Source organism: Oncorhynchus nerka, linkage group LG13 (assembly GCF_034236695.1).
Source record: "Oncorhynchus nerka isolate Pitt River linkage group LG13, Oner_Uvic_2.0, whole genome shotgun sequence".
Taxonomy (NCBI): Eukaryota; Metazoa; Chordata; class Actinopteri; order Salmoniformes; family Salmonidae; genus Oncorhynchus; species Oncorhynchus nerka.
Genome location: NC_088408.1, coordinates 32,610,406 through 32,626,127, shown reverse-complemented (window position 1 = coordinate 32,626,127; position 15,722 = coordinate 32,610,406). Strand labels below are relative to the sequence as shown.

General features: G+C 43.8%; 1 protein-coding gene across 1 annotated transcript in view; it reads left to right on the top strand.

Moving 5' to 3' along the window:
• LOC115139386 (protein stum homolog) overlaps positions 1-15,722 on the top strand; it is a 40,833-nt gene that overhangs the window by 5,505 nt on the left and 19,606 nt on the right. Inside the window, exon 2 of the mRNA XM_029676704.2 lies at positions 14,619-14,798. Coding sequence (XP_029532564.1) covers positions 14,619-14,798 — 180 coding nt within the window. The remainder of the gene's footprint in view (positions 1-14,618; positions 14,799-15,722) is intronic.

Here is a 15,722-nt window from a genome sequence, read left to right as displayed (position 1 = left end):
CAGTTTCGTATTTCACTGAAAGAATAAACATTTTGTTTTCGAAATTATAGTTTCCGGATTCGATCATATTAATAACCTATGGCTCGTATTTCTGTGTGTTATTATGTTATAATTAAGTCTATGATTTGATAGAGCAGTCTGACTGAGCGATGGTAGGCACCAGCAGGCTCGTAAGCATTAATTCAAACAGCACTTTCGTGCATTTTGCCAGCAGCTCTTCGCAATGCTTCAAGCATTGCGCTGTTTATGACTTCAAGCCTATCAACTCCCGAGATTAGGCTGGTGTAACCGATGTGAAATGGCTAGCTAGTCAGCGGGGTGCGCGCTAATAGCGTTTCAAACGTCACTCGCTCTGAGACTTGGAGTAGTTGTTCCCCTTGCTCTGCATGGGTAACACTGCTTAGAGGGTGGCTGTTGTCGATGTGTTCCTGGTTCGAGCCCAGGTAGGGGCGAGGAGAGGGACGGAGGCTATACTGGCAATACTAAAGTGCCTATAAGAACATCCAATAGTCAAAGGTATATGAAATACAAATCGTATAGAGAGAAATAGTCCTATAATTCCTATAATAACTACAACCTAAAACGTCTTACCTGGGAATATTGAAGACTCATATTAAAAGGAACCACCAGCTTCTTCTCATGTTCTGAGCAAGGAACTTAAACGTTAGCTTTCTTACATGGCACATATTGCACTTTTACTTTCTTCTCCAACACTTTGCTTTTGCATTATTTAAACCAAATTGAACATGTTTCATTATTTATTTGAGGCTAAATAGATTTTATTGATGTATTATATTAAGTTAAAATAAGTGTTCATTCAGTATTGTTGTAATTGTCATTATTACAAATACATTTTTAAAAAATCGTCCGATTAATCGGTATCAGCTTTTTTGGGTCCTCCAATAATCGGTATCGGTATCGGCGTTGAAAAATCATAATCGCTCGACCTCTAACCTGGACCACGGAGTTAGAGGATCTAATGGGAGTCAGTAATGGGATCTGTATAGTAGTGATTTCCATTTTCAGCATAACATTGATCTCCACACTATCCTGCCCTAAACCTAATGAATCCTGTGGAGCCCAGGCCCCACATATCCCTTTCATAGCAGGCACATCTGAAAGGAGAGGAGCCAGGAGCTGCTCGGCCCTCGTTAGAAAAGTGAACTAGGCCTACTCTGCTGTTCACTGCCAGTGCCATTCACTGACTGAGTCACTGTTATTATTTATCATACAGTATTTCTATTCAGTATCTGTTTCAATAGAGCCAGACGGAGCTACACACAGTCTTTCTTAGATTCCTTTCAGATTCATGTATCCATGGTTATTGACCACAGTTATTGATTGCCCTTTTATGCGACACTATCCATGGCCCGAGTACTATGACTTGTCCTCTTTGGGCTGTCTTTGTGGGGACTAGGCCTAGGGAGTCTATAGTACTGAGTGTTTAACACTATAAATTTGTCTCTCCATGTGGCATATCTGTGGCATCCCAGTAATGTCATTGTGTTCCTGGCTGGCCCAGATTTAATTTATATTCTTTATATTTTTTGTGGTTTTTATTAGTATTTAAAAAATATATATATTTATTCTTTCTAGTATTTTTGTTTTATTTTTTTAACCTAGTCAAGTCAGTTAAGAACAAATTTGTATTTACAATGACGGTCTACACCGGCCAAACCCGGGCTACGCTGGGCCAATTGCGCGCCGCCCTATGGGACTCCCAATCACAGCCGATTGTGATTCAGCCTGGATTTGAACCAGGGTGTCTGTGGTGACACCTCAAGCACTGAGATGCAATGCCTTAGACCGTTGTGCCACTCAGGAACCCGAGGGGTGGGGTGGTCTGGTCCATCATCTGGCCATCCACACCAGTGAAAAACAGCTTTCCTCCCTTCTCAGTCCAGACTGGCTATACTGAGTGTTGCGGGTGAGACTGCCAGTTGCCAACAGGCCTTCCCAGTTCCCATGTCACCCAGCAGCAGCTGAGGGTTCTGTGTGACTACCATGTCTCTTCAGGTTTTGTCCAATCACCAGTCTTATTCTTGATTTTTTGGTTTGACCTATACCCTGGCTAGTGTTGCTGTCTCATCAGCCTATTTACACTGAAACAGCATCACACTTCCTCAACCCTGCAAGGCCATCACATCAACTGGGATTTCCACTAGTCCCACGACTGAGAGAAAATAAATGCATTCACAGGTGCTGGGCAAAGCTGTTTTTAAGTAGCAGCTTTTTGTTTTATTAGGAAGGAGGGATATTTCTTAGGGCCAGATTCTGACTGGTCAGATTGGGCGTCTGTGAAGTCAGCACCTGAGATGAGGAACAGAGAGCGGATAGAAAGTAGTAATGTACAGTAGCTGAGTGCTAAATACAAAGAGACATCTCCTCCCCTCTACAGTCAGTGAGCCATATCTAACACACCCTCTCCTTGTGTTTACTGTAATTGCTAGTGGCATGTGCTGTGTGCCAAATTAAGTTAAATGAAATCTCGTTAATTGGCACTGGATTTGATACGGCTATAATTGAAAGAAATATATTAAAAAAATCCTCTGCTGAACTGACGAAAGAAATTCATATCTGCTAGCTTGTTTGTCAGCACCTCTCACCAGCAGCTTTCTAGAGAGAGAAATTAGGCTACCTTTAGAGTGAGACCAGATAGTGTGACTGGGACTGTGGACAGAGGGATGGGGATTCATTGGTTGAGGGAAATAGCATTGGCTTTCGTCCCATGTGATCCTTATCTGTTTGGCGAGGCTGGTCCAAATTGAATTCCGTTTCAAGATCAATGACTAGTCGTAGGAATACCCTTCAAAGATATGCCAATGGAAACATTCAAATTGGACTTTGGTATCTGTTTTTTTAACTGTTCAGACCTGTTTTCATTGTAGGCTACATGAAGCTCCCTAAACGTAAACACAGTATATTTGAAAGAACAATTAGTTCTAATTATTGGTCTTGATGGAGAATTAAAGAAATGTTTTGCTCAATCTTTCTTCACCTTTGTGTCTTCCCGTCTTTTACAATGAAGGTATTTTGGAGGATGTCCATTATAATCTGATCAACAAGTGAGACAGTTGGAGGTACTGTATCACTCTCCATTAGTTTTCACACAATGGGTAGACCACTGTAACCTTGGACAGGATGTGTTTTTTCTTCTTCTGTGGATACATCATAGAATAGCATTCTGACAATGGCAAAGCATTACAATGCGATTCATAAAATAAAAAATGGCAGCATCAAAAACAGCGTAGGAAAACCACAGTCAAACCACAGAAGCAACAGGCCATGTGTGGCTTCTCTCTGTCCCCTAACCTGTTACAGAGCAGTTGTTATTGGCTCCTTTAATCACAAGGCCTTCTGAATGGTTACAGGGCCCCCATTGTACCACTCCCATTGCTCTCCCTCCCCGTAGTACGCTGCCGTTTCCATGACAGCAGGTAGAGCTACCAGAACAGAAGGCTGTTCCTACCATTAAATGTCTTCTCTATGGATGGCTGTGCCTTTCTTTCTGGTGACACTCAGCAGGAGTAGGACGCATAGCAGGGGGAGATTAAGGGCTGTTTTAGGGAAAGCTAATTGCATACACCTGAAACAACCACTCACATTTTTAAACCCAAGATGGTAGACCTGCATAGAATATGAACCATGACTTGAGTGAACACAGTAGGACATACACTGATTGTACAACACATTTTTTTGCTCTTTCCATAGCATAGACTGACCAGGTGAATCCAGGTAAAAGCTATGATCCCTTATTGATGTCACTTGTTAAATCCACTTCACAATCAGTTTAGATGAAGGGGGGGAGACTGTTTAATGAAGGATGTTTAAGTCTTGAGACAAGACATGGATTGTGTATGTGTTCCTTTCATAGGGTGAATGGGTAAGACAAAATATTTAAGTGCCTTTGAACAGGGTATGGTAGTAGGTGCAAGGCGCACCAGTTTGAATGTGTCAAGAACTACAGCGCTGCTGGGTTTTTCAGGCTCAAAAGTTTCCCGAATGGTCCACCGCTTATAGGACATCCAGCCACGACTGTTGGAAGCATTGGAGTTAACATGGGCCAGCATTCCTGTGGAATGCTTTCGACACCTTGCAGGTCATGCCTCGACAGATAGAGGCTGTTCTCAGGGCAAAAGGGGGTGCCACTCAATATTAGAAATGTGTTCCTATGGTTTTGTACACTCATTGGATATCTTACAGTACAGTACTGGCCATCTAATGCACTGTAAACAAGCTTTATTAGGACTGAGAGAGAAGAGAGATGAAAGAGAGAGAGAGAGCGATGCCATGGAGATGCTTGGTTTGGCATTGGTCCGGCGACACAGCTGGCTTACAGGTCCTCACCCCAACAGAAGCACAGAGAATTGATGTTTCACCCTTTAGATGAGTAAGATAACATCAGACACACGTCTTCCATCTCTACCATCCATCCTGCTTTAATACTGTCCAGAAACCCGGTGGCCATCAGAAATGTAAATACATTGGGCCAGAACAAATTGCCGTATGTGGTGAGTGGTTACAGTGACGTGTCAGAGTAAGTGCTGGATGATTAATGACAAACCCCCTCTAAGCGATAAACGTGAGCCTTCCTTCCCAGAAGCAACTTAATCAGCTCCATCCAGACACATGCACATTTCCATTACTGAAAACAGAGGAAAATGAGGTCTGGGTAGACATCGCAAAATGATTCATAAGAGCAGAGATCCATCATATGATGCACAAGCGTCGGGCTGCATGAGGACATCTTGATATCCTCCCCCAGTCTCTAATTGTGTTGACTGAACTTCCAGAATGGCTTTGTGTCTTGGTTTGGAAAAGAGAATAACGTGGGTTTATTTAGAAGTAGACAATAGGCTACCCCTGCTGTTTCAGTGTCATGTGTATTTGTGATCTTGGTTGAGTGTTGACAAATTAATATCAATAAGAACTATTATTCAATGGGAATGTTTTAAAATCAAACCTCAGAGACGGTTCAAGTCTCTCCCTAACACGGAACCCATCGAGCACACATGTATTTTTTCCCCCACACCAAAGGTGACCACGACACAAAATATCAAAACAAACTCTGAACCAATTATATTCATTTGAGGACAGGTCGAAAAGCATTAAACATTCATGGCAATTTAGCTAGTTAGCTTGCGCTTGCTTGCTAATTTGTCCTATTTAGCTAGCTTGTTGTTGCTAGCTAATTTGTCCTGGGATATAAACATTGAGTTGTTATTTTACCTGAAATGCACAAGGTCCTCTACTCCACCAATTAATCCACACACAAACCGGTCAACCGAATCGTTTCTAGTCATCTCTCTTCCTTCCACGCCTTTTCTTCTCTTGACTTTATATTGCGATTGGCAACTTTCATAAATTAGGTGCATTACCGCCACTGACCTCGTTCGTCTTTCAGTCACCCACGTGGGTATAACCAATGAGGAGATGGGAGAGGCAGGACTTGCAGCGCGATCTGCATCAGAAATAGAACTGATTTCTATTTTAGCCCTTGGCAACGCAGACGTTCGTTGGCAAACGCAAGCAGTGTGGGTGCAATAATTGAATAACATAGATTTCTACATTTATTTTGCAACGCTCGCGACGCTAGTGGTGTGGTCAGCCTGTTAGAGTTTACTTCATTGTAAACAAGCAGCTCCATGCCCTTGATAAAGTGCGGTCTAATAGCAATGGGAGAAAGGTGTTTCTTGCCAGGTTTTCGCACTTGTGGATGCAGAAATATTCTACAACCCACCACAATTGCAACAGATTAATAGAGTTGATGTGATATTTGGATACTGTTTTTTCAAACACAGTCAATCAATCTAATATAATTTAATTCAAACTGAATCCCTAAACTGTTCGTAAAAAAAGGTACTATGTAGAACTTAAAAGGGTTCTTTGGCTGCCCGAATAGGGGAACCCTTTGAATAACCATTTTTTGGTTCCAAGTAGAACCCTTTTAGTTCCAGGTAGAACTCTTTTGGGTTCCATGTAAAACCATTTCCACAGAAGGTTCACCATGGAACCTAAAAGGGTTCTTTCTCCTTTGGGGCATCTGAACTTTTTTTTCTAAGAGTGTATCTGTTCTAGATTCTGGCCATTCAAACTAATCAAATTAGATTAGTCATACATTGTAGCACCTGCAGCCTGTTACTGTATGGCGCTGCTGTCACATGCCCAGAGTGCATGCTGCACTTGTCCTTGAGCTTGTGTCATTTTATAAAAATCATAAATTGAGGTCACTTATGCACACATTTTCAATTTCCGGTCTGCATGCTGGAAAGACTTTGACAATAGTGCCATCATGGCAGGCTACACATCTCCCATGTGCCCAACCTCAAGGCTAATCCCACACACACACACACACACACACACACACACACACACACACACACACACACACACACACACACACAGAAAGAGAGACTGTTATCTAGCTGTCATACACAGTTTGTTAGCGTCTAGGGATCAGAAACACAGGTAGGCACAGACAGTACTGAATGTGGGGTTTTGCTTTAATGGAAGTTAACCGTCCACTAGTTATACGCTATCCCAATATGTTTGGAGGCGATATAATCCAAACAAATTGACATGTGGCCCTCTCCAGCCAGCTAGAGCACAGATGTTGTAGTATGCCGCCATAATGAGAGAGCAGATCTGTTGAGAGAGCAGATGTTGAGCCCAGGTAGGAAGGCAGGCCTAGTGAAAGTGGGGGTGGTTGCATGGGTGAATGATTGATCGGCTGTGTCAGCTAGTGCTAGAGCAGGGATGGGCAACTGGTGGCCACGGACCCCATTTTCTAGGCCCGCAGATGAACCCCCCCCCCCAAGAAAAACAGTTGGGGTCTCAACTTAATGTTGAGAGTTAGAATAGTACAATACAGAAGTTGCAATTTGAAATTTGGTTGTGCATCAGCAATTTTTCTCTTGTTGTCAGTCACTGACAGTGACTCAATTAGCCCATGTCAGCTAACATTTTTTAGATTGGTAAGTTAGTCTTGCCAGCTATCTAAACTTGTAGTAACCATGGTCAAATTACCGTCGAGGAGGAGGGGGGGGGCATTGATTTTGTTCGTCACACTCACTCAGATATCGTATTCAAAACTGCAAACATTTCTCTCCACTATATGGCAAATTGAGTAGAAAAGTAGAATAGTAGAATTGCATGAAATTTGTTATAAAATTTCAAAAATCTTCCCTCTGCCCCATGCCAAAATGTGTAGAATTGCAGCAAACTTGCTTTAACACTGAAACATTTTCTCTACATTCCATGGCATAATGTGTAGAATTGCAGGAAATTATGGAAATTTAATTTTCTTCTCTCCATTGTCGAGACGGGGTGGTCGCATTTTTATGTTGATGCTCAGAACAAAATTTCACTTGGGTCGCCAAAAAAGGCTAGGGCAGAGTGAGTGAGTGAGTGAGTGAGTCAGTGGGGATGGGATTGGAGAAGGGATGGGAAGGGGGGCGGTTGTTGTGAGGCAGGGGGAGTATGTTTTTAGCCAAGGTTAAATTTAGCAGAGGTCATTTTCTATTTCAATCTTAGCATATCCAGTTTTCTGTTTCTGTGTGGGTTAGTAAATACCAGCCTGTGAACTCTTTAGGGCTTTTGGCTAGAATCGGGTTTCTTAATTTATTTGGTGCCACTCGAGTATTAGTAGATTTACTTTACAAAGACGGGGTATCTAAATGTTGTGTGGAAATGACCTTTTTGAATCATTCTGGAACTACACCATGAACAATGTTTAATCATAAATGTGAAAAACAATGCTTTGAATAGCACAGACGAGTAGATTGAAATCATGAAGGACAAGCTTTTTAGATTATCCAACAAATTAGCACCTGGACTGAAGTGTGGAACAACATGAGACACTCATTGGTGCTCAGTACTGTTGACATTGTTTGAGTGTTTAAAAAGGTCTCTCTCTCTCTCATCTCTCTCTCTCTCTCTCTCTCTCTCTCTCTGCTTCTTCAGCTCAGATGAGTTCCCCTCTAATTCTGTCACAAGTGGTCCCTTCCAAGGCCACTCGCAGTGAGAGTTTTCTATTTCTCTCTTGTCGTCAAAAAACAAGGACTAAACAGGATAATTAACCTCCCACTTTTTCAGTGGGCACTAAGTGTGAACGCTTGAGAAAATTACATTCATCAGCGGCTTAATGCATGAGGACGATGACACTCACCATCCCCCTGTCTCACTCCACACACAGACTCTGTGCAGGGGTGGGCGGGGGAGGGATGGGGTGGGGGGTTGAGTGAGAAGGGGCTTTGGTGAGAGAGGGAGACAGGAACAGAGACAGAAACAGAGGAGAGTATTAGACCTCAGGATAAGACCCAAATGCAGACAGTTCGAAGTAACAAAAGTTTACAAAAACAGGGGGCAGGCAAACGACAGGTCAAGGGCAGGCAGAGGGGTCTTGTTCTGAGTAGAGATCGACCGATTATGATTTTTCAACGCCGATACCGATTATTGGAGGACCAAAAAAGCCGATACCGATTAATCGGCCGATTTTTTTGCATATATATTTTTTTAGTAATGACAATTACAACAATACTGAATGAACACTTATTTTAACTTAATATAATACATCAATCAAATCAATTTAGCCTCAAGTAAATAATGAAACATGTTGAATTTGGTTTAAATAATGCAAAAACAAAGTGTTGGAGATGAAAGTACAAGTGCAATATGTGCTATGTAAGAAAGCTAACGTTTCAGTTCCTTGCTCAGAACATGAAAACATATGAAAGCTGGTGGTTCCTTTTAGTCTTCAATATTCCCAGGTAAGAAGTTTTAGGTTGTAGTTATTATAGGAATTATAGGACTATTTCCGTCTATACGATTTGTATTTCATATACCTTTGACTATTGGATGTTCTTATAGGCACTTTAGTATTGCCAGTGTAACAGTATAGCTTCCGTCCCTCTCCTCGCTCCTCCCTGGGCTCGAACCAGCAACACATCGACAACAGCCACCATTGATGCAGCGTTACCCATGCAGAGCAAGGGGAACAACTACTAGAAGGCTCAGAGCGAGTGACGTCTGAAACGCTATTAGCACGCGCTAACTAGCTAGCCATTTCACTTCGGTTACACCAACCTCATCTTGGGAGTTAATAGGCTTGAAGTCATAAACAGCACAATGCTTGACGCACAACGAAGAGCTGCTGGCAAAACACATGAAAATGCTGTTTGAATGAATGTTTACGCGCCTGCTTCTGCCTACCACCACTCAGTCAGATACTTAGATACTTGTATGCTTGTATGCTCAGTCAGATTATATGCAACGCAGGACACGCTAGATAATATCTAGTAATATCATCAACCATGTGTAGTTAACTAGTGATTATGATTGAATGTTTTTTATAAGATAAGGTTAATGCTAGCTAGCAAATTACCCTGGCTTACCGCATTCGCGTAACAGGCAGTCTCCTTGTGGAGTGCAACGAGAGAGAGGCAGGTCGTTATTGCATTGGACTAGTAACTGTAAGATTGCAAGATTGGATCCCCCGAGCTGACAAGGTGAAAATCTGTCGTTCTGCCCCTGAACGAGGCAGTTAACCAACCGTTCCTAGGCCGTCATTGAAAATAAGAATGTTCTTAACTGACTTGCCTAGTTAAATAAAGCTATTTAAAAAAAGAAATCGGCAAATCGGTGCCCAAAAATACCGATTTCCGATTGTCATGAAAACTTGAAATCGGCCCTAATTAATCGGCCATTCCGATTAATCGGTCGACCTCTAGTTCTGAGCACAGACAGTGCAGACGAAAGCGGAGACATCCGGAACTATGATGGGCCACCAAAAGTGTTGTCGCACAAAGGCCAGGGTCCGACAGGCCCCCCGGGGTCCGGTTGGGAACGCTGAGCCTCATGGACCTGTTTCTCTGTACCCATGACGAGGGTAGCCGCCAGGCACGAGGTAGGAAGAATGTCCAAGGGTGTAGAAGCAGGACAATTGCGGCGTCATAGCACGTCCAGCTTAACATTCTTAGACCCCGGGCAGTAGGAGATGGTGAAGTTGAACCGGGTGAACAACAGGGCCCATCGAGCTTGCCTGAAACGTGCAGCTGCGCTCTGGACGTGGGTTAGGGCCAATCCACCACAGCGCTCACCTTTCTTAGATCCATCTGCACATTCCCAGCAGCGATGATGTATCCAAGGAAGGACATGATGGAACAATGGAAGTCGCAAATTTCTGCTTTGGTAAACAGCTGGTTCTCCAGGAGACGCTGGAGGACTTGTCGGACATGGAGAACGGGTTCTTTAACTGAGCGGGAAAAGATGAGGATATCGTTGCGGTAGATGAACACAAACCGGTTCAACATGTCCCTGAGAACGTCATTAACTAGGGCGTGGAACAGAGCAGGAGCATTGGTCAAACCGAATGGCATCACCAGGTATTCATAGTGTCCACAAGCAGTGTTAAAGGCTGTCTTCCACTCGTCACCTTCCTGTAACTGTACCAGGTGGAAGGTCTTCTGCAGGTCTTACTTAGAGAAGATAGTGGTCCCCTGGAGCGGCTCGAAAGCCGATGCGATGAGTAGCGGGTAACGTTTTTTTTAACCGTGATGTCATTGAGGCCCAGGTAGTCGATGCACGGGCGCCAAGGGGGAGGCAGAAGGATGGATACCCCCTGCAGCCAGGAAGTCCTCGATGCACGTCTCCATAGCCTTGGTCTCCGGACCCGACAGTAAATACAGCCGTAGTGTAGTGCACGGGAGAAGGTTGATCCTGTAGTCATAGGGTTGATGCGGAAGAAGCGAAGTGGCCCGGGCCTTGCTGAAAACCTTCCAGAGATCCTGGTACTACCACGGGAACAGCTGAGAGGTCAGAGGCTTCTTCCGAGCCCACAGGAAGATGTTCCCGAGGCAGGCTGCGCCGACTTCAGGCGATGGGCATGGCAGAACGGGCTTCAGCCCCCAATAGTACCCACAGTCCAGTTGATAAGGGGATTGTGGTGCTAGAGCCAAGAACACCCCAATACCATGGGAACCTGAGGAGACTTGATGAGCATAAACTGTATAGACTCACTGTGGTTCCGGGACACACGCAGGTGGATAGGAGTAGTATTGTGGGTAACCATGCCTATGGAGTGCCCATCCAGTGCTCTAACGTCAAGGGGACTGGAGAGGGGCTGAGTGGGGATGCCCAGCTCAGACACCAAGGTGGCGTCCATGGAACTCTCGTTGGCCCCAGAGTCAATGAGAACCCAGAGCGATTTAGACTGAGTCACCCAACAGCAGGTTGGCATGGAGAGGGGTGTGAATAAGTGGAGAAGAAAAACTCACAGTGTGGCATAGTAGAGTACTCATAAACTACTGATGAGCCTGGTCTATTTAAAGGACCGGTAGACACAAAATGACCGGCAGTTCCGCAATACAGACAGCCCTGGGTGTTAAGTCAGCATAAGCATTCGGCTGGAAACAGCCTAGCTCTGCCAAGTTGCCCGGAAAAAGGCGAGTCGGCAGACCTCAGAGACTCTCGGGGGACCTCGGGTAAGCTCGGATCCTCGGAGACGTAGATGCCGGGGACTTCCGGAGTTCCTCGGAGGCAAGTTGGGATCCTTTGGCGAGCGATTGGGACTGGAATCAGACCTCCTCTCCCTCCTGTTCCCGTAGCCACCCATCGATCGATGCTCAAGACGATGAGCCAATTGAGATCCGTAGGCAGCTCCCGGGCTGCATGCTCGTCCTTATCCTCCTCCGATAATACATTAAGGAATATGACGAACAGGAACTCTGTGTTCCAGGCACTCTCGGCAGCCAAAGCGCAGACATCAACCGCATAGTCTGCCACACTGCGAGAGTCTTGGCGAAGCTGAAGTAACTTCCAGGCAGCCTCTCTCCCAGACAACGGAGAATCAAAAACCTTTCTCACCACAGCCACGAACTCCTCCAGGATAACTCACGGCAGATTGTTTTTCCCACACCGCAGTAGCCCAGGCAAGAGCCCTCCCGGACATTAGTGTTATGAGATACTCTATCTTCGAGCAGTCTAGGGGAAGGACGAGGGCTGCAGCTCGAAAATGAGGGATCACTGGGAGAGAAACACCCGACAGGTTCCTGATCCTCCAGCAAAGTGTTCCGGAGGACTTAAGCGGGGTTCTTGGGAAGCATGGGTGGCCTGGAGAGACGCACTGCTGACAGCGGTGTTACTGGGGGGGGTGGGAGGGTACTGTCGTGGCTTCAGCACTGTATTCAAGGCACAGTCCATAAGACCTCTGAGTATCTCCTCATGTCTCTTAATGGTGGCTCCATGGGAGGAGATGGCGTTGCGGAGCTGGTCTGAGTCTGCAGGGTCAGTCATCACCAGTTCGTACTATCAGACCTCAGGATAAGACCCAGATGCAGACAGTTACAAAAGTTTATTACAAAAACAGGGAGCAAATGACAGGTCAAGGGCAGGCAGACTCAGACCAGCAATCCAGAGCAGAGTCCGAAAGGTACAGAATGGCAGGAAGGCCCAGGGTCAGGGCAGGCAGAATAGTCAAATCTGGGAAAACTAGAAAACAGGGACTAGAGAGAAAAACACTGGTAGGCTTGACAAGACACACTGGCAACAGACAAACACAGGATAATGGGCAACAGGGGTGGAGACAAGCGAAACAGTGTGGCAAAGATTATTGATTGAAATTCCACCAACAGTGGTTGGACTTTTATTTGTGTTTCTTGTCTTTACCTATTTTATTTGACTAGGAAAGTCAGTTAAGAAAAAATTCTAATTTCCAACAATGGCCTAGGAACAGTGGGTTAACTGCCTTGTCAGCTCAGGGATTTGATCTAGCAACCTTTCAGTTACTAGTCCAACACTCTAACCACTAGGCTACCTGCCACCCCAAATGTTTTGTTCTAATGACAGCTTTAACGATGTATGTTATTATAAGTGTCATTGCAGAAAGCTCTTACTATCTGTGACCACATGCTGTAGGGCAATTCCATGGTAACAGTGATGCTGACACTGAGATTTCTCACTTTAAAATGTATTCCAAACAAAACACCAATGATTGCAAATTTTAACACACCATATAACTCTATGCACAAGGACTACTTTTAAAAATGTCCACTGAAAGTTTGACAAAAGCATATTTACTTAAGCAGTGCAGATGCAAAGTTTTCTGTGAAATTAGTCCTCGTGCATTGAATTGTATGGTATGTGGAATTGGCCTGTACTAATTAAATCTAATCAAAACAAATCAAATTGTATCTGTCACATGCTCCGAATACAACAGGAGTAGACCTTACTGAGATTAACCAACAATGCCGTTTTAAGGAAATGGAGTTAAGAAAATATTTACTAAATTAACTAAAGTAAAAAATGACACAATAAAATAAAAATAACGAGGCTATATACAGGGGTACCGGTACCATGTCAATGTGCGGGGGTACAGGTTAGTTGAGGTAATTTGTACATGTAGGTAGGGGTAAAGTGACTATGCATAGATAAACAGCAAGTAGCAGCAGTGTAAAAACAAAAGGGATAAAAAGGGTTGTTTTGAGGCTAGGTGCAGTTTCTGGTCATGGGGGGTACATTATAGAGTATATAAAACACAGGAAAATCTTGTTTTTGGCTGCACTGGGCCTGTCAGAGGATTTGTTGTTCATATTTATAATTACTGAGAGGAGACAATTTTGCATCATCTCTCACCATGGCATAATTTGATTATCTCTAGATCAGTATGGTATGGACCAATTTCCAGTAGGATATAACCTTGATTTGAAAAGGACAGCAATTAAGCAGCTTGTCAAGTCAGTCTGAAATCAACTGATCTGTCATGTTCATTCTCACATACATAACCCTCTAAATTATTTGGATGAAATCCTTATATCAATCAATTAAAGAGCATTTCACAAGTCTGTTAAGTATAGTTCTCCTAAATTAGATGTTGTGTAAAATTGAACCTACCATTCTGATGCACTTATGAAATGGTCTCATCTGAACAAGCCAAACTTGGCACAGGAACAGTGAACACAAGGACTGCTAGTCCCCTGCTGCTGTCTGTTGATTGTTGAGCGCTTTCCCTGTAAATCATGTGGAGGCTATTCTTAGCCTGATTGGCCCGTTTTAAAGGGAAAGGGAGGCAGATCTCTGGCAGTGTACTTACTCTGTGTCTCGTTGGAATCTCCAGTATGATTAATTGTATGTCTCATTTGATAAGACAGATTCAAATGAAACATAGTGGGAAAATGGGAGAATATTTATTTGTTCACTTCCTTTGGATGTTTTTTTTTTTTTTTTGGCGAAAGTAACATTGATTTAGAGGCCTGGCATTTAACCATTGAGAATAGTTCAGATTCTGGAAACACTTCAAATAAATTACCCTGTATGAGGTTTGGTTCAGATCACCAGCCTGAAGGCACAAACATGCTCACTATACTGCCGCCATTGACCTCGACAGAGTAAACCAGCTGTGGTATACTTCAAGCGTATTATTGAACTTTTTCCTAATTGACTGGACAATGTTTTGGGCCATAAGTCATTTTACATAGTGTTGCACTGCTGCATGGGAATTAATATTGTATTTGAAACTTCCTTTGACCTGTTCCCTCTCTCTTTGATCATCAGAGTCCTAATATTTTGTTTGTGTGTGTGTGTGTGTGTCCGTGCGCCTTTACACCTGCGTCTTCTCTCCGCAGGTACATTCGTGTCGGCCTTCACGGTGCTGTGCGGAGCGCGGACGGACCTGCCCGACCGCCACATGTGCTGTGTGTTCTGGCTGAACATCGCAGCAGCCTTCATCCAGATCCTCACGGCCATCGTCATGGTGGGCTGGATCATGAGTATATTCTGGGGCATGGACATGGTCATCCTGGCAAGTATGTGTCACTATGTATCATGCCTTTAGACGTGATTGATTTCACTTTTGAAAGTCTATGTGTATAAAGCTTATTGTTGTGTATCACAGGTCTATACAGGACATTTTCGAGCAGACCATCATAAGACGGGTCAGAAAAGGTCCAGAAAGGTCATATCGTACCCCACACATGTACTGAACACAGATTTTCAGCTGATGCCATTAGGGTGGTGTTATAGGTTGCCTAGATGCAGGCTGAACATATACAAAGATTCCTTTGTCCCCCCCCTGTCAATAAAATGTCTAAACAGTAAAAGAGACACCGAGGTAGGACTGGAGCCTGGCCAGTAGGCCTTAAATCACCAATAAAATGTTCGGACACACCTACTCATTCAAGGGTTTTTCTTTATTTTTATTATGTTTGACATTGCAGAATAATAGTGAAGACATCAAAACCATGAACTAACACATGCGGAATCATGTAGTAACCAAACAAGTCTAAGACAAATCAAAATATATTTTATGTTTGAGATTCTTCAAAGTAGCCACCCTTTGCTTTGATGACAGCTTTGCACATCTTGGCATTCTCTCAACCAGCGTCATGAGGAATGCTTTTCTAACAGTTGAGGTCGGGTGATTGTGGAGGCCAGGTCTTCTGATGCAGCACTCCATTACTCTCCTTCTTTCTGATGCAGCACTTCATTATTCTCCTTCTTTCTGATGCAGCACTCCATTACTCTCCTTCTTTCTGATGCAGCACTCCATTACTCTCCTTCTTTCTGATGCAGCACTCCATTACTCTCCTTCTTGGTCAAATAGCCCTTACACAGCCTGGAGGTGTGTTGGGTCATTGTCCTGTTGAAAACAAATTATAGTCCCACTAAACACAAATCAGATAAGATGGCATATTGCTGCAGAATGCTGTGGTAGCCATGCTGGTTAATTG